Source organism: Lycorma delicatula, chromosome 7 (assembly GCF_047948215.1).
Source record: "Lycorma delicatula isolate Av1 chromosome 7, ASM4794821v1, whole genome shotgun sequence".
Taxonomy (NCBI): domain Eukaryota; kingdom Metazoa; phylum Arthropoda; class Insecta; order Hemiptera; family Fulgoridae; genus Lycorma; species Lycorma delicatula.
In genome coordinates, this window is record NC_134461.1 from 41,586,011 (window position 1) to 41,606,315 (window position 20,305).

Genomic DNA, 20,305 nt, shown 5'->3' on the forward strand with positions numbered 1-20,305 from the left:
TAGCAGTTAACATATTTCTATATTCTTAGATTTAGTACAAATTATAATATTTCATTTCGGTTTTTTTTTATCAGTATAACTAAAATAATGTGGTTTGTGATATTCTGGTTCAAAATTGTCAGCAATAAAATTATGTAAAACTAATTATTTTTCTATGCGATAAACATTTTTTTAAAACCTTACATCATTGTTTTGTCTTTTTTAAAAACATAATAATGACATGAATCTTAAAAACATTTTACATTTTATTTGATTTGTCACTTAAGACAGTAGAAAAACAACTGAAAGCATTATGATGTGAATTTGGAAAATTATAAAAAAATTTCTCTAGTACATAATTAAAAAAATAATATTTTTACACATTACTGTTATCCTGGTGCCAATTAACAATTATTGATTCGTGGTCACTGCCATCTTGTGATCTGTTTAGTTTAGACCTAATGGACTCAATTTATCTGTCGACTTAGGATTTTTATTTTGTATGTAGGTTTGGAAGTAATAATAATTTGTAAGATTTAATTTATTAAAAATATTTATATTTTCAGAAATGTACAAAATACATAAATTATTTTTGTCAGTTAATTAGTTTAACTGATTAATTTAATGATTTAATTTACATTAATTTTATTACAAAATATTACAGGTAAATTATATAATATTAACAAGGTATGTGAATTTTATTGAGCGTTCAAAATTTTGATGAAGATAATTTCTTTTTTCTTCTTACAATTAAATTTTTAAGATTCTTACTTCTTAAAGTGAGCGCTGAAAGAAAAAAAAATTAATTAAATTTTGAATTATACATGCTTACAGATATGCTAATCAACAAGATAAATATTATTATAGTCAGATATTTTTTACATTAAATAAACAAATCTTTTACTCTGATCTGTGCATAATTCATATTACATTACTCTGATACATTGCATAATTCATATTAAAAATAGAGATTGAATTGTTCATGTAACTTACAGATTTGATTGAGTTCTCATTTCATAGATAAACACATCAAGTTGCCCAATATTCAGTTTAGTTCGATATGGCTTTCATTTGTAATGCGACATACATCCCGAAGTTGATTTTATTCCACATTGTAGCCAGTAGTCAGTCGTTACGTTTGTAGCTGAGGTATTAATTCGAAGAGCTAAACAAGATCAGGCAAAGATGGTCCATAAACCCAATGATACCATTTACAGTTGCCGCCTGTCTTTATTTGCTTAGGGCACAAAAAATATTTACCTTGGGCTATCACGAATGTGCTGCAAAGTTTCACGAGTGTTTTCAGTATCACATATTTGGCAGTTATGGTTGTTCACCTTGCCACTGATGTGAAACGTTGACTCATCGCTAAAAATTACATTGTCTAAAAGCTACTTTCTGCAATTCTATACATAATTTCCACACAAAACTGCAGCTGAGTAACTTTATTGTCATCTGTAATCTGTTGAACCATGGTTAGTTTGTATGGCTTAAAGTGCAATCAATATGTAATACATACCAAACAGTACCTTGTTAGAATGCCAATCTCACATGATGCAAGTAGAGTTGATTTCTTCAAACTACATGCAAAGCTTTCTCTCCACAGCATCTTCAGGGATGCATGGTGTCCTGGTGATTTTGTATGTTTTAACAGAACAACCTGTCTCAATGAAGGTTTGGTGTCAAGAGTAAATTGTATACCAAATAGGAGGTTTCCTATCATATTCTATGGAAATTACTTTGAATTGCAACTGGTGACTGCAAATCATGAAACCAAAGCACAGAGAGCATGTTTCACACCAGTAAATGTATCCAGTTTTAACAACACTGGTGGTCAAATTTGGTACTAAACTATATGAGTCAAAAGTTGATATGTTTTGCTGTGAAATGAGACTTCAACCGAATCTGTAAGTTATAAAAATAAATTTTTATATATCTAAAGTTGTGAAGTCCTTTTTGAATCACCTGGTATTATTTGTAAGTATTAGATATTTAATAATAAGTATTAAGATCCTTCAAAGCAAAACAATATGGTTTTATTTCATCAAACATCAATTAATTGATTTTATAAAATCAGTTTGAATCTTTTGAAAAGAATCTGTCATTAATTAAGCATCCCCAAATTTTGTTTTAGGCACCAGAAATACTATTTTCATCATTAATGGGATCTCTATCCATGTGGTTAACAATATTACCTCCACAGTTTTTTTTAGATTTAAGGTTAGATGATTACATTCCATCCAGTGAATAATTTTTTAACGCTAATGTAAAATTTTCAAGTCCTTTTAAATAATTACCTTTAGTCATAGATACAGTTGCATCAATGCGAAGAGTGTAACAATCAATGGTTTAAGATTTTTAGAGATATCAGTAATACACAGTAAGAAAAGCAAAGGACCAAGGTTACTTTCTACAGCACTCGACTTTCTCAATCTTAAAGGAAGGACCTATATTAATATTTTTTCAAAAGATTAAATTTAACTGCCTATTTAAATTTTATGACTAACAAACTGTAATTATGTAGTTTCTCTGATATCATAGTTACCCAGTTTTTAATCAATAAAAAGTATGGAACTAAACTGATTGCTTTACTGACCTGGCAGAAAATTAAAAATGTTTTTAAAGTCTTTAAAGTTAAAGAATCTATTAAAGTTTTTTAGGGAGGAGAATCAGCGTTTGATATTTAAAAAAATTAAAATCCATTTGACTGCCAATGGTATGTGTATTATTATTATTTATTGCATTTTTAGAGTTAATGTTGTTAATAGACAGAGAGACCACTGATCTTCATCAGTCTTACCACATTAAGGTTGTTGGTGGCTTGTTGTAACCTTCAAATTTTATTATGTATTTAAAAATTAAATATTATTTTATTAAGATCTGGTATAGAAAACAATGAAACGTTAAACACTGAAACACAAAACTGCATAAACAAAAAATACCAAACAACTGAAAAAGCCTTTTTATTTAAATATAAATAGTAATAAAATAAAACACGGATTTGAAATACCAAATTTACTTTTAAAATTTTTAACTTACATATCATAAAGTTAAAGCAAAACAGGAAAAATATATCTGAGCTCAATGCAAATCAGTCCTAAGGTAGACATATCTACACCATACAGAGTCCAAATCTTGACTGATATTCCCATTACTTTTAAGTTTAGTTTTACCTTTTAGTTTTATTTGAAATAGCTGTTTATTTTAGAAGATATTGAGTGATAAAATAATTATTCCATAAGATTAGACTTTGAAAAATATTCTTATTTTTTGTAGCTAAAGTAGTTGCATCAATATACATTAAGCAACTTCTTTAAGCTACTTTATTAACATAAGTAACTGCAAAGATAATAATTTAGAAGAGATAAAGTTAGAAATATCATTCAATGAATAATGAAATAACTGTTATTTTAATTTAGTTAATAATACACTTTTCCCACTGCTCTATCAGTTTTTGTGCCAGCAGCATGTGAATTCTTTGTATTGAAATCAGGCAGTTTTTACATTCTTATTGCTGTGAAACTTACCTTACATAATACTTTTTAAGTTACCAAATAAAAAGAAGTTTGGTGGGATGAGGAATCCACTATAAGTTGATGTAGCAGAACCTCCCGATTAATTTTGTCGATTAATAGTATTAAATCATGAGTATGAATGTGCAATATATAGGCAAGGTCTTATAAGAAAGAAAGTTTTTTCATATCATAGATTTAATCATATCATTTCAAAGTACATACTGGCTGTTAATTTGATTATATACTGTCCTTCCAAAAAATATCTTTACAAAATAAAAAATATCTCTCAAAAAAAATATCAATAAAAAAAATCTCTTCACAAACATAATCATTGGATCTGTGCTTGAACACCTTTCTCAACATACTGAAGAAAGAGAAGAAAGCTAGCTCAACAGGAATGTTGCTGGGAACAAATTACAAAGCATGTTACTGTCAATCTACATTTTAATGAAAACATCCTTATGTCCTCACTACAAGAAATTCACAGATACAAGAAATTTAAGCTTATGTCCTCATCAAGTACAGGTATGGTTTCAATGGTTTGGTCTTCTCAATGAATGCCCACTTCCAGAAGTCATAATATAAATTGTACATCTTACTGTGAAGTTGTTTTGATGCTTTGAGGTGCAGTCCAAAGAAATATGTGACTAGAGAAATATTGTTCCATTATGACAATACGAGACCGTTATGGCATGACCAAGGAGAGAATTGGAAGCAACTTCATCTATATTCTTCTTACAGTTCAGAACTTCATCTGTTTGATCTGTTAAAAACTCACTGGAACAGTTTTACAGAACATCTTTCGTGGATCTTGAAGATGTTGAATGGGAGATGCAATTGTAGCTAAGCTGGCAACCCAAATACTTTTATGCAGCAAGGCATTAATAAAACAAGATAAGTGTATAAGAAATTGTTTAAACCCAAAAATGTTTTCTTTAAGTAAGTTCTTTCCTAACTTTTTTTTTGTATCTCATTCTACTGATTTTTCTTATGATAACAGACTGGGTATCACCAATTACAATTTTATTTTTTTTTAATGAGAAATAAATGTTATGGCATGTAACATACAATAATAATCTTTTGATAAGTTAAGGTTTATTTTTATTTAATTTTCAAGTTTTTAATTCATCATTTAAAATAAATCCATCATAATACTGTTTGTTGTTATTAATATTATAATGAACTTTAAAAAATATAAGTTCACTTACCATCGAGGTACGTGCTCAGGTTCTTCACAAGTTAAAGTGTTTTCATCAAAGACCTTGTTGTCACCACATGTGATGAGACGTGGTAATCCTTTAACACAAGTAATCAAACGTTCGCAGTCATTAGGTACTGGGAAACGTGGGTATGGCCAGAATTTTGCTTGAGGTGAATGTGGATCTAACTTCTCTGGGCATTTAAAGCCAACAACAGCTAAATAAAAAAATAAAAAAATAAATTAATAAAAAAAGAAAATATTATTAATTGGATTTGAAGTTGGTATAAAAGCAATAAGAAAAAACTGATTTTCTAATATTTAATTAAATAAGAAAAATTTTTTTGATTAAAATGATATTGCTTCTAAAGTAATAACTTGTACATCTAAACATAAATACTTTTGCATTATTTAAATAACATTTATTTTTAAACGGAAATTCTTTCTGCAAGGTATGAGGTTTTGTCTGTTGTTCTACTATTAGAATTGTTAATTTTAATTATGTGAAAATTTTTTGAATTTCAATCTTGTAGCTATTTCGTATTACAAATAAAATAAATGTATTTTCAGCATAAAGTGAAAACCTGTTGGATAATCTGTTATTTTTGTGATACTTATGTCCAGGACATAATTTATTCTTGAAGAAAAGGGAATGTTATACTTTTTTTCAATGCATTCTCTGAATTGAACCTGTTGTCTTCAACACAATCTAAAATTTATACTTAAATGTCTTCTTTAAACCTTTTGGATAATTAGTAAAACCAATTGTGTGTCTTGACTGGTAAGAGTCTGAATGAACTACCCTATAATTTTAGGTTATGTGCCACTTTGTGGCTGCATATTCTTAATTAGTATACTATACAATTATTATGAATTGGTGAAAATACCAAGCAAATGATTTCCAATAGTTTTCTTTGCATGAGCAAACAGTTGTCAATGCAAAATAACTAATTTTTCAGGTAATTTAAATGAATTGGTAGAACAGTAAGAGATAATTTTGCATGTTATCACTTGGTTTTTTTGAAACAGAAGTTGATAAAATAATGTGTATATCAAATAAAATGGAATCCATAATAAAAAACCAAAGAAAATATTTTATTACCTGAAAAAGCTTAAGAAAACAATGAAATCTTTCAAACAAATATTCTAGTTATACTTTAATTCAATTCCACGACCTTACTTTTCACATTGATTGGGGTATAAGTCTCATTTAAATATAATTTTATAATGTACTGAAGAGTTCTGTTACAGTGCAATCAGCTTTGTCATTCATGAGACACTTAATAACTATTGTTATTTCAGTAATTATGTTCTTTGTAGATCCTGTACTTAATTTCATTTTTACTTCATCAATGCAAAACAAATCTGAGAACTTATATTTTGTTTATATTTGTTTTTACTGATTAAACTTTACAGCATTTTTAACATGGTATTTTATTAATTTGATTTCAAAATGCAAGTTTACATTAATATTTGCACCTGAAATTCTTCATTAGTTTCCTGAAAATCTTAATTACTATAAAGTTAGTAGTAAACTTATAATACTTTATTAGTATTGAATTTAATTGATATAATTCTTACCTTCTTCAATAATTTGTCAAATTCTGATTAATATTGTTAGAAATGTTATTTTGTTATATAGTGTTATTTTTCTAATTATTTCTATAATTATTATTACTATTACTGCTAATATTTTAATAATTAGTCATAAATTATTTTATTACAGTTAGAATGGGTTATTATGAAAAGAAACTGTTAATAATATTTATCTATGATATATTTGTTTGAATAAATTGTTAAAAACAAGGTTGTGAATGAAAATCTAATCGGGTAGAATTTTTTACTTCTATAACCTTGTACATGCAGATGTAATTTGTTGAAGTAGATAGATGATATGAATAAAATGATGTTATCATTGTACATTAATAAAATTAGTTCAAATTGATGTAATGTGGTAGTATTTTCCATGATTCAAACTGAAACATTATACTGAGATTTACCTACCTTATTATGGATCCTTTGTATTCTTTTAAAGTTAAATTGTGATTACTTGTTTATTATGACATACCGCTAGTTTCTTGTCTTTTAATTTATAGTTCAGAATGCTGGTACTTTTTTGTACTATTAAAAAATATGTAAGTACTTTCTTTTGAAACAAAAAAAAAATTATTATACAAATATTTTCATTAACTATCAGTAGGCTTTAGGCCTAAGATAAAGCGTTATTAGAGAAATCCTGTTTTTAAAATTTTATTCAAAACCAATCCAGATATTAGGAATCATGAATAGATTATTGAATTCAGTTGTGTAATTCATACAACATTGGTATAATTGATGGATAACTACAGAAAATAAGAAAAAAAATTAAGACAATTATTCTTAAATAATAAAAAGATGTTGAAATCTGATGGAGATTTAGCATCAATTTTGTGCATATCATAAGGTAAAACTTTTTATGAAGTGTTGCTAAAACTATTGTGAATGCACTATGCTTGTATGTAGTAACTATGGACAAATTGTGAAGGTTTGTTAATTTGCTGTTACATGTACTGCTATAATTTATTACCGTCCACCAGCTAGTAAGGCTTTGGATCAATTGCAGTACATGACAGACTTCATATTAAATTATGCTCAAGTCAGTTTCATCTTCCAATAATTTTACATTATGTTTCAATTACAAATTTTATATACTTATAATTAAGCTAAGTTTTTATAATACCACTTACTAGAAACACGTGTTACTACTGAGTGGTATATGTATAACATGTGTTACACATACTCTATTTGATGTTTAGTTACTCTTCATGTTTTGCTTATAGTGCCATTAGTGAGATAATAAAATTGTCGATTTTCAACGAAATATATACTCAAGCATTAAATGATTTTAAACAGAATGCAGGATTAAGCAAATTGTTGTTTATGGTAAAAAAAAATTCTTTAAGTTAACCAACTTGATTATAATCCATGTGTAAATTTTTGAAGAATACCTATCAGTCTTGCATTTTTATATTGTATTATGTGATTTCCGGAGGGCCTAAAAATACAATTTTGGTTTGTTAACAGATATAAATTTAAGAAAAGGTATAAATATTTAGGCCAAATATAATTTGATGATTTCAACTAATATAATGTATAAAATTATTTATGACAGTTAAGTGTCACGTAACTGGTGTTTATCCAAATTGTATATTAATGTGTATGAAGTTCATCCAAATGTATGAAATGAAAATCATATTTTACATGAGTGCGCATATTCATTAAAAAAAAAATAAATACATAGTTTTTAATTACCAAGAATTACTAGTACCAAAAATTTTCTACCAACTGTTCATGTTTTACAGTGGCAATAAACTGTTTATAATAAAATCTTACTAGTTGTTACCATTTTCATTTAATTTAGAAATAAAAATCATAAGAAAAGTAAGATTTATAAAGATATAAAATTAAACTCTGTTCTAATTATAGTACGAAACCGAATTAAAATTAATGTTATTTTTAAAAAAGTGTATTATTTCAGTCATGTATAATGTAATGCTTACATTTAATTTCGATAATTTTGGCAACCTACATTGTTAAAAATAAGTCATTGGCTCGTAGAACAACCTGAGCTTGATAGATTGTGTAATTAGATAGATTGGTATATCATTGTGTAATTTTCAGATAATGACGCGTAAGATTCAAGTTCACGTAAATTGTATCATAACGATTTCTTACAACAGACTCTCTTATCGCTTATCAGTGAGCGGGATGTACATGTAATTAAACCAGGACCAGTCTCAAGAAGTGACAAAAAAGTAAACTTAGTGTGTGTAAACTGAATGGTAAAGTTGGAAAAAAGCCACGGCAGTGTTCAGTTCAAAGCTTGTTTATTATAACGATAATTAAATCTACGATCACTGACTACTGTATAAATTCGTTATTGTTTGGATACTGATCTAAGTACGACAGAGGACAGAAAGTAACGTTTTGATGGCAATTAAATTTCAGCCTACGATTAACTGTAGTTGTCGTCTGTGCTTACCGGAGCAAGCTTCTTAGCGTTCAGAACACCATTCATTAATTAGTCATGTTTTTTTTTTACAAAGAGAGGTAGAGTATTTTGTAATGATACTTTTCATCAAGATATTATCTTGTAATATTGTTATTATGGAAATTGTCTTGAGTGGATTTTAAAAATCATTAATGATATAGCTATATATTTCTTCTTTAGTACTGCTGCTTTATTTTTTACTGTTATTTGTTGTTTCTTTGTTGATGCATTTAAAATTGTATTGCTATATACGTTTAACTTTTTAAAATGCGATGTGATTTTTAAAAAATAACTCCCAGACTGTTGGATCGAATTAATATTAACTATAACTAATATTTACAAGTGAGTAATTAGTTTATTTAATCTAATTATTAGTCTTAATAAATTTATGACTAATGAACTTTGTTAATCGGTGTCATTAAAATTAATTTTTATATAAAAGTTATACATTTTTTCCGATAGATTAAAGTTAGCAAGACCTTAATTTAAATTTTAACCGATATTAAAACTTAAGGATAAGTACAGAAGTATTACTAACGAATAGTTTTCGTTGATATTACTACCGATAACATGGCATAAGTAAAGATACTTTTAGGTTACCATACGTGAGATACTCATAACGTTGAAGACCGCCAATTTAATTAGTTAAAACGAAGCCCGCATTTGAGGTTGAGTCGTTGAGATTCAAACGTATAAGGTTGGATGTGTCAAGTTTGTGTTAATGACCAACTGAATATATGAAAAACGAGTAATTATTTCAATTTGTTGAGTTCAAAAGGTAAGTTTTAATCATAGTTATCTTTCCTGTGTTGAATTGTGAAGTATTTTTGATTTCTGGATAATTTGTTGAAGGTTTATAAACGTTCTAGAAACGTCGATTTTGTTACGACTAGGGTTATTTCTGTAGGCGATTCATTTTTTCTGTAGGTAATTTATTAAAAACAAGTTTTTAAAACTTTTAAGTTGTTTTTATGAGAACGTTGTTTTCTTGAATAGTATTACCTGCACTTAGATCTCAGATTTTAGTGTTTGCATTCTGTAACAAGATTTACTGTGTTAATTATTATTCTTTGTTTACAGAATTTAGGTATATTTGTTATTACTATAAATGCTATTAACGCGAGACAGAGGCATCGTTGGATAATTAGAATGATTTATTTCTTAATTTTAGTTAAGACGGTTGTAATGGATGACTACTTAACTACTTATGCTCTTTCTTTAATTTATCAATAAAATTTACAAATTAAACATTTTCTGCATTATCTCTGTATGTAGTCTTATTGTTAATACGTTTGTATTAATGTGGGTATTGTTACCCTCATGTTACATAAATTTGATGATATTGCATAATACATTGTGATGCAGGATCATAATTTCTATAATATTATAATAATAAAATAAGTTTACTTTATTTATGCTATATTTTAATTTTGAAATTGACTGCAGTCGGTCAGCCTAAACTCCATAATCTTTTTAATTTTAAAATTACAATTGATTTGTGTACATTGAAATTAATTTTGATAGATTTTTGTAAGTGTATTTAAACTATAGACATTTAATAGTTTAATTTCAAAGTTTATTTTATAGGATTACAGGTATATTTTAAACAATTTAATTATGTTGCAATGCCTCCGTGGCGCGAGTGGTAGTGTCTCGGCTTTTCATGTTCGAATCCTAGTCATGCATGGCATTTTCACACATGCTACAAATCATTCATCTCATCCTCAGAAGCAATACCTAACGGTGGTCTTGGAGGTTAAAACAAAAATTGTGTTGCAATAAATTTTTATTATAAATAATTTTTAGAAAAATTATCTGAGAAATTAATAGATTTTGTGAATGATGATTATTCAACTTGACAGGGATAAAATATTTAAGAATTTTTATAAATGAAAACTTTCTAATACAACATTCAGTAATTTAGTAAATGTCAATACTTTTGTCGATTTCTTGGTATTGTATACGCTTTCTCTTATTTTTGGATTTTTTTTATAAATTGAACATAATTTTATAATTATGTGCAATTTGTACAAAACTTATACAAATATATCAGATTATTCTGTTATGAAGGAATACTATTAATAATCAAAATCAGGGCAGTAGTGGTAGTAGTAGTAGTAATAGTAGTAGTTTCCTCATTAATTATTAATTACTGCATTACTTAATTTTAATTACTTTTTAAAACATTTAACAGCTCAAGCCAGGTAAATTTCCAGTGATTTGAGAGGTGAAATATATATGAATATTATTATCAGGAAAATGATTCGGTCTACTTGGGGAATAGCTTGATAACAAAAATATATATATTTGATAGCAAAATTTGTACTGGCTCTAATTTTTTGTGAAATTTGAATTCCCTCTTTGATATTACGTTATAGTAGTTATGAGTATATTAATTAATTGTTAATAAATGTTAGTATTGTTAGTAACTTGCCTTCAGGATTACACATATGAAGCAGTTCATCTGGCCAATTGCATTTATGATTTTTCTCATCGTACGCCAAACCTGGCTCACATGGTGTCTGGAATGGATAACCATGTTGACATTTGATGTAGCTAGTACTGCATGTATCGCTGTCTGGATATATCCCAAATTTAAATTCGCATCCTGGTGAGCTTTCTGGTACCACTATCAAAAGATTATGAATTCATAAAATAATAAGATAAGGTAATTAATTACAAATTTATTTACCCTCAGGATTGCATATTTCAAGAAGTTCATCGGGCCAATTACACTTATGGCTTTTTGCATCATACGCTAAACCTGGTTCACAAGGAGTTTGATATGGAATAGCATCAGCACATTTGATGTAGTTGGTGCTACATCCTGCACTGTCTGGGTAGATACCATATTTAAACTCACATCCTGGTGCATTGATTGGTTCCACTGAAAAAAAACATTTTTACACTATATACAGAATTTATTTACATTATTAACAATTATTTACATTATTTATTTTAACATTATTTACATTATTTGTGTACATACTGTACAGAAGTTATGTATCCATTTTATTTACATAGTATTTTTTGTAGGATAGGAAAAAAGTAGAAATTGAAGGGATTTTGGTGGTTAAAATTATGTCTATTTACCATTATGTTCATTTTTACATACAATTCTTTGAAAGAGGTTCATTTGTATGAAATGAGAATTTAATTTATATGAAATTTTTGATATTAGATTTTTCCTTAATAGTTTCTGTTATAATTAAGTATTTAACATTGACTGGTACTTAGTTCTATATAAATAATAGGTCATGTCTGGAATTAATAGATAAATCACTTAGGGATAAACAAGAAACTGTTTAAGCATTTATGTAGTTGATTAAGGAAAACCTTAGGGTAACTTTAATCAGATCAAGTTTTATAGAGTATAGAATTAATAATAAAGAAGAAGTGGTTAATGTTATTATTCTATTAATTCTTAAAAAGTATGTGTAATACAGTAATATAATTATTTAAGTATACAGAATTTCAGAATTCTTTTCAAATTGATGGCATTCTTTATTTTTTAGCAAAACTTGGTTTGTCTAAAGTTTGTTGTAGGATCTTTATATTTTTCTTTCTAGGCTTCCCAAAGGAAGATATTTATCATAATTTTTTATAACCATCCAACTAAATTATTGGCTGTACAGTCTGACCCTCCTCTAATGAGGAGCTACATATGAAAATTATATTCACATGATTTCATGAATCAGTTAATTTACATGATATTTTGGAAGTCAAAATGAATGAATGATATTTTGGAATTTACATGATATTTTGGATATCTTGTGCAGCTTCGATTGTATGTGTTCTTAGGCAGCTTCTAAGGGATTATTCAAACAAAAATAAGAAGTGCACTTCACTCATTGTTTTTCTAATAAGGATACCTGTAATTTGTTATAAATTAAATTTCTGGATCACCAGGGATATATTGTTAATTATTACACAGCAGTAAAATCATGTCCAGAATACATAATCAAGCTGCTGTTAGCAATAAACATAACTTTACATGATTCATTCCTCATGGAGTGAAAAGGATCAAATTAATTAGAAACATTTAAGTATATTTGTTATTTGTACTTTATATAATTGGTGTTGTAATTGAAAGAACTTTTTACACAAAATAAGTCATAATTCTTAGCTGCATGGAGGATTTATGTATCTTAATCAATCTGGAATATATCTTCAGTTGTCAGCTTCAAACATTTGTATCTTTCTATACTCATTAAGAGTTTTTACCTTGATTGGTCTTTATCTGTCTTCCTTTCCATCATTACTAAAATAATTAAATGTAGATAGAGGTCTTTACATGATTTACAAGATTAGTTTTCCCCATAGTCTGATTTTTATACTTCTTTAAACTACTTATTAGAATAATTTCTGAATGTACTTTGACAGTTACAGATCAACTTGCCGAATTTTATGTATGTTTTATTAGAAAATAATATTACGTTCAATATTTATGTTTTAAGTTTAAAAAATTGTGAAACATTTATTGCTTTTGCAATATTCTGTAAATGGTGAAAGTGTCATTAAAATTTTAATCAGATTTTTGGTTAGAATACTAAAAAAAAGTCATTAGTCTTATTTGAATATTTCAACTGTGCAGTATTTGGTCCAATATTTTTGGTTTTTACATACAGTTGTTTTTTGCTACATTTTTTCTTCATTTTTCCACATAACTGCCATTCAGTACTAAACACCTTTCGTAATGCCTCACCAGTTTCTTTAACCCTTCTGCATAGAAGTAGACGCCTGGGAATTGAACCAGTTGACAATGGCAGTCTTGAGTTTCTCATCGTTTTCAAACCGTTGTACACCAAACCACTTTTTCAAATGCAAGAAGAGGAAGTATTCGCTAGGTGCAAGGTCGGGATCATTGGTCATAGAGGGTGGTCAAAACGTTCCCAACGAAAATCTTGAATCTTCTTGGTTAAGGCAGCGGTAAGAGGACGCGTATTGTCGTGAAGGAGAATTACGCCGGACGACAGTTTCCCCACGTTGTTGATTTTGGATCGCACCTCAAATTTTGATAAGCGTTTCGCGGTACACGTCAGCTGTAATTGTTGATCCATGTTCCATGAAATCAACCAAAATGATGCCCCTTTTGTCCCAAAAAATGGTAGCCAACATTTTTGAACTCGAGTACAGAGGTTGTTTAAACTTTTTCGGTATTGGGGAACTTGAATGGCGCCATTGCATTGACTGTTGTTTTCAGTTGTCTGTTGATGTAGGATATCCATGTCTCATCGACAGTAACAATGTGGAAAACAAATCATCTCCATTCTGTCGATAGCAGTCCAGAAATGCTCGTCCACTGCACATTCTTTGCTCTTTGTGTTGGTCGGTGAACATTTTCAGTACCCACATTGCACACAATTTGTGATATCCGAGCTTTTCTGTAGCAATCGTGTAGATAATGGTGTGTCCAACAAGTGGAAATTCATCAGCCAGATCACTAATCTTCAGTTGCCGATCACATCGCAGTTTTTGGTTCACTTGTTCAACAATTTCGTCGATCTGAATACTGGGCCTGCCATGCACATCTGTGCGGTCATTTTTTAAATTTCGACACCATTGTCTAACCTTTCCTTTACTCATTACTGTAGGTCCATACATTAGGCACAACTACTGATGAATTTCAGCAGCTGAAGATACTTTTGCACCAAAAATTGAATCACAGTGCGCAGTTTACAACTGGCGGGAGCGTTGGTCCAAGGACCGATGCTCTGGAACCTGGCCTGCAATGTTGTTTTTCACCTGATGCTTCCACAAGATGTGGGACTATTGGATTATGTGGATGATCTGGTTCTTGTGGTAGCGGCTGGCACTCAGTGGGAGGTGGTCACTAAAATCAGTGACTCCTACACTGTGATAAAAGATTGGGTGGCCAGAGTGGGGCTGGCACTGGCACCAGATAAAACGGAGTCTGCCGTCATTTCATCACGAAGCGATGAATGATGCTAACTATGACTCTCGAGGGAAAGAAGATTCATCCAAAAGAGCAATAAAGTACCTTGGAGTATGGATAGAAACCAGACTCCAGTTGGACATCTGTATGCAGGGCGTGTGAGCATGATGATTAGATTGTTTTTTATTTTTTACTTCTTTCCCAATGTTTCTCCTGAGGCTATGTCTCCCTACCTCTCGCTATCATTTACCTACTAGTGTCCTGCAAGGGACACTAGTTCCATCACTTGTATCCTTTAGTAATAAGAGTATACATTGATTTTTGTTGCAATTGATTTATTATTAATATTACTCTAAACATTGTTTATTCCTTTGGTGACTGAATGTATGCAAGGATGCACTCCTTCCTTTCTAGTAGTAATCCTTAAGTATAATATTTGTGATAAAGTGATATACTGTTTATTCAGGTTATTTCTTGTAATTTTATAATTTGACTGAGAAGAGTATGGATGAAAACCTGATATACTATCTTGCATGTAGCTTCTGATTTCTCCATGTGTTCCTCATTATTTACTGTGTGCGAGAGTCTTTCTTTCTCTTTTTTTTTCTGATGTATATGAGTATATTTCTTCTTGTGTATTACTTAGTGTAGTAAATGTGCATGAATGTGTGAGTGGGTGTTGATGTAATGCTTCTTCAAGCAATCCCAAGAAGGCTGGGTACCCAGCCAATTATGAGAGAGGAGTTTTAGGAGGGTGCAGGCACACATAGTCTCCTAACAACAACTAGCTGAACCCTTGCGAGTCTGACACTCCCCCTCTCGCATGGGGGTATGTAAATGGTATTTTTCTGACTCGTCGCAAAAAAAAAAAAGATGCCTTAAGATTTGGCTTATAAGTCTGTCTCTTCTTTTAGCTATATTTTCCAAATGCTTCTTTCTTCATCAGTTTGATGTAACACCTCTTCATTTATCACTTTATCCACCCATCTGTTTTTTAACATTCTCCTATAGCACCACATTTTAAAAGCTTCTAATCTTTTCTTCTCAGGTACTCCAATCCTCCAAGTTTCACTTTCGTATAAAGTTATGCTCCAAACTTATACTTTCAAAAATCTTTTCCTGATGTTTAAATTAATTTTTGATGTAAGCAAATTGTATTTCTGACTGAAAGCTCATTTCGCCTCTGCTATTCAGCATTTTACATCACTCCTGCTTCGTCCATCTTTAGTAATTCTACTTCCCAAATAACAAAATTCTTCTAGCTCCGTAGTCTTTTCTTGTCCTATTAATTTATTTAGTGGTCCATCTACTTTATTTCCACTACATTCCATTACTTTTGTTTTGTTGTTTGTTTTCATGCAGAGCTTTATAACACAACATTTTCATAGTTTTTTTTCTTATATAGGACTTCATCTATGCCATTCATTGTTTCTTCTAAATCTTTTTTACTCTCACCTAGAATTACTATATCGTCAGCAAACCGTAGCATCTTTATCTTTTCACCTTACACTGTTACTCTTGATCTAAACTGTTCTTTAACATCATTAACTGCTAATTCTGTTTAAAGATTAAAAAGTAACAGGGATAGGGAACATCCTTGTCTGACTTCCTACTTTATTACTGCTTCTTTCTTATTCTTTTTGATTATTACTGTTGCAGTTTAGTCCTGTAAATTTTAGCAATTGTTCTTCTATCTCTATACTTGAACCCTAAATTTTAAAAAATTCTGAACATTTATTCCATTCTATGTTGTCAAATGTCTTTTCTAAGTCTATAAATGCCATGTATGTTGGTTTGTTTTTTCGTTAATCTTCCTTCTACTATTAATCTGGGCACTAAAATTGCTTCCCTTGTTCCTACACTTTTCCTGAAACCAAATTGGTCTTCGAACACTTCTTCCATTCCTCTCAATTCTGTATGGAATTCTAGCTAAAATTTTTTCTTCATGACTAGTTAAGCTAATTGTTCTGTATTCTTCGCATTTATCTACTCCTGCTTTCTTTGGTATCATGACAATAACACTCTTTTTGAAGTCTGACGGAACTTTCCCTTTTTCCGTAAATATTACACACCAGATTGTATAATCTATCGCTTTCTCACCTGCACTGTGTGGCAATTCTGCAGGTATTCTGTCTATCCCACAAGCCTTTCTCTCAATCAGATCTTTTAATGCTCTCTTAAATTCAAATCTCATTATTGTAATTCCCTTTTCATCCTCTTTGACTTCCTCTTCTTCCTTATTACATAAGTTTCTAATTTATTTCCTCGTATAACTTTCAATATATTCCACCCATCTATCAATTTTTTCTTTCGCATTATAAATCGGTGTAGCATCTTTATTTAACACATTATTAGATTTAACTTATGTACCACAAAATTCTCCTTAACTCTCTTGTTTACAGCATCTGTTTTACTAATGATCTTTTTTCATTCCTCTTCTGAACACTCTCCTTTTGCTAATTTGCACTTCCTGTTTATAGTATTTCTTAATTGTTGATAGTTCCTTTTACCTTCTTGATCATTAGCATTCTTATACTTTCTACGCTCATCCATCAGTTGCAATAATCCTCAGATTCCTAGGTTTTCTGCCAGTTCTCTTTGTTCTGCTTAACTTCACTTCTGCTGATTTAAAAATTTCTTTTTTAACATTTGTCCACCCTTCTATATTTTTTGTACATTATCTTTTTTACTGAGGCTTCTTGCGATGTCCTCCTCAAAAATTTTGTTTACCTCCTCTTCCTTAAGGTTCTCTAAATTCCACAGATTTATCTGGCACCTTTTCTTCAGGTTTTTAAACCCCCATCTCCATTTCATTACCACTAAATTATGGTCGCTATCAATGTCTGCTCCTGGTTATGTTTTGTAGTCAATGAGTTGATTTCTAAATCTTTTCTTACCCATGATATAATCTATCTGATAACTTGCAATATTGCCCAGCTTTTTCCATGGGTACATTCTTCTCTTATGATTTTTAAACTTTAGCTTTTATATCAATCAATAAAAAATATGATGAAACTTAAGTTATTTAGCCTCTGTGTTGATTCAAACTTAAGCTGGAACACCTACATTTCTTCCTTTTAGAGTAAATATAGTGAAATCAGTTTTATATTTTATAAATAATTGAAAAAAAAATTGAGTATTAAATGCTTTAATTGTGACTTAACATTATATTATTGGATCTTTTTTATGTAATGGTAAATTGTTTTGCAAATCATCTAGTGCTGAGGGGAAGTTTTCCAGATGCAGAGGAAGTTTATTTTATTAATTACAAGTAGGGTACTAAGAAGTATGTGTAAACTGTTTTATTTAGGTATTACTGTGACCATTTTCTGTGTTTTGGAATTAAGCTTAGTTGCTTTAAATAATATCCGTAAGAATTAAATCCAATTTACATAATTATATTTCCAGGTATATATTTTTGGGATAGTCATAGACTTAGTCTTTGAATCTAGTTTTTAATATCCAAGAAAAAATCTTTAATAATTTGCATGGAACATAAAAAGTAGAAAAATTGTATGAAGTCTTTCATAGTGTTTACTGTTAGCGGGAATTTTATAATAATAATGATTACTGTGACGGATTCATTCATTAACTATTTCTGTTTAATGGAATTCTGAAATGATGAAATTTTGTATATCAGTATGATGTAATTGTTCATATTTTAATTTTATTTTCAATGTTTGTATATTGACAATATCTATAACTATACAAATGGATGAGTTTGTATAGATAAAAATAATTTAAAACAAATAATATACAAGTATGATGCACAAAGGGTATTTATGAACTGATTTATATTGGCAAGAAAATGAATAAGTAAGTAAATTCTAAGAAGTTTAAAACATTGCTTATTTTCTGTTTCCGATATGTAAAATCAAGGCTCTTATTCTAAAAGAAACAAGGATCATATTGTCTGTAACTTTGAATAAATTATTTATAATGTGTAAACCAACACATTCTTGATAGAAATAGTACATAATTATTTAAAAAAATACTTTAAATATAGTTTATTGTATATTGCTTATAATATTTATATACATACGGGAGTAATTCAATATAACAGATGGCATGAATAGAAAAACAGTCTTTTTTATTACTTTAAGAATGTTAGCCATTACTTATTTTAGAAGAAATACCTTATATTATATACATACTTAAATTCATTATTATATATTCACACAATATTTTTAGAATGTACATTTTAAAATATTTACAGTGACATATGTTTGTATATACATTTTTCTTTAAAAAGTGTTTGACATATCTACAATAAAAGAAAATTGTAATTCATTCTTTTATTTTGTACAAAGCATATTTAATGATTGCTTGGCATAAAAGAATTAAATGAAGAAATTGAAGTAAGAAAACCATAAAAATAAACAGTATTTTGCATAATGTATTGAGAATTTCCCTTTGTGCAGGTTAGTATTATTAAGAACATCCTAATTCTTAATATTTTGTTAAGAATATACAAATTATTTAATATAACTGAATTCATTGAAAATTTACATGTTCATACTCATGCACTCGCATTCAAATTTTCACAAAACACTTATTAAATCTTCCATTATTCTGTTTATCCTTTATTCATTTTTATTTTCAGCAACATGCAATTTCTATGAACTGTATATACAAAGAGCATAATTAAATATTTTAAGAAACATATATGCTTTTATTATGTTCATAAATTTTTATGATGATTTGATGGCGCGTAGAAATTCATAATTGTATAATTTTATTAATATATTTCTTTTGAAATCTTATATATGTAACTATTTACATGGTTTAATTTACAACTAGTACAAAATAAAATAAATTAAACTAGATTCTCTGTTTTTAAATAAATATTTACAGATATTTACATACTAAAACTTTAATTAACTTCATATTTTGTGAATCTGAAAACAAGTGATAAAAACATTTATTATGAGTAAACTTATCACAAACAATACTTTTTCATAAATCATGCATTTTAATAATTATTTTTTGTAGTTCATCTTTTTTGAATGTTGTACTTTAAATGTTTAATTATTTCTCTAAATGAAGCTGCATCTAATATTGTTAAAATTTAAAGTGATCAGCAGAAACTGGTTGTTTCTTAAATTTGATTTATTCCAGTTTATAGTTTGTTGTTACTTTATACATTTACTATTTAAATATTACAACGTTTTTATTAACTTAATTTCCAAATAATTGGAAATTATATATCCAGAAGAGATTTTCAGATCTAATTGTATGGATCCTTTGTTATAATGGAATATATTTTGAAGTTACAAAAGTATTTTAGTACTGTAGCTGAGTAAGTGCTATAGAAATATATTTGATCTACGTTGCATTTGTTCATTGAATATGATGATTTTTATTTTGTTTTCAAATTTACTGCCTTTTAAAATTTCATATTGTTTAAGCATTTGAGATCATAGCTAATTTTTACACTTCCAGTAAAATTTTCATGTATATATTGTTTTATGAGGTGATTTGCAAAGATTGATTTGTTATTGTAATATCAACATGTGTACATTTATATATGTTCCATACATTTATATACAAGGAACATTTATGTGTTTCTTGTATCTGTGGGTAATTGTGAATCCAATCTGCCTGATTTAATATTTAGTGCAGTCACTGCAGTTAATTTTTGATAATGGTGGGTTGCTGTATTTCTCAGTGTATATTTTGTTTACTGC

The 20,305-nt window shown here is 28.7% G+C and overlaps 1 protein-coding gene across 1 annotated transcript in view; it reads right to left on the reverse strand.

The window, feature by feature from the left end:
• Positions 1-514: 514 nt before the first annotated feature.
• Positions 515-20,305, reverse strand: part of Peritrophin-A (Peritrophin A) — a 46,375-nt gene continuing 26,584 nt past the window's right edge. The window contains exons 3-5 of the mRNA XM_075370356.1: positions 11,415-11,609; positions 4,703-4,910; positions 515-765 (exon numbers count right to left, since the gene is read on the reverse strand). Coding sequence (XP_075226471.1) covers positions 747-765; positions 4,703-4,910; positions 11,415-11,609 — 422 coding nt within the window. The 3' untranslated portion in view covers positions 515-746. The remainder of the gene's footprint in view (positions 766-4,702; positions 4,911-11,414; positions 11,610-20,305) is intronic.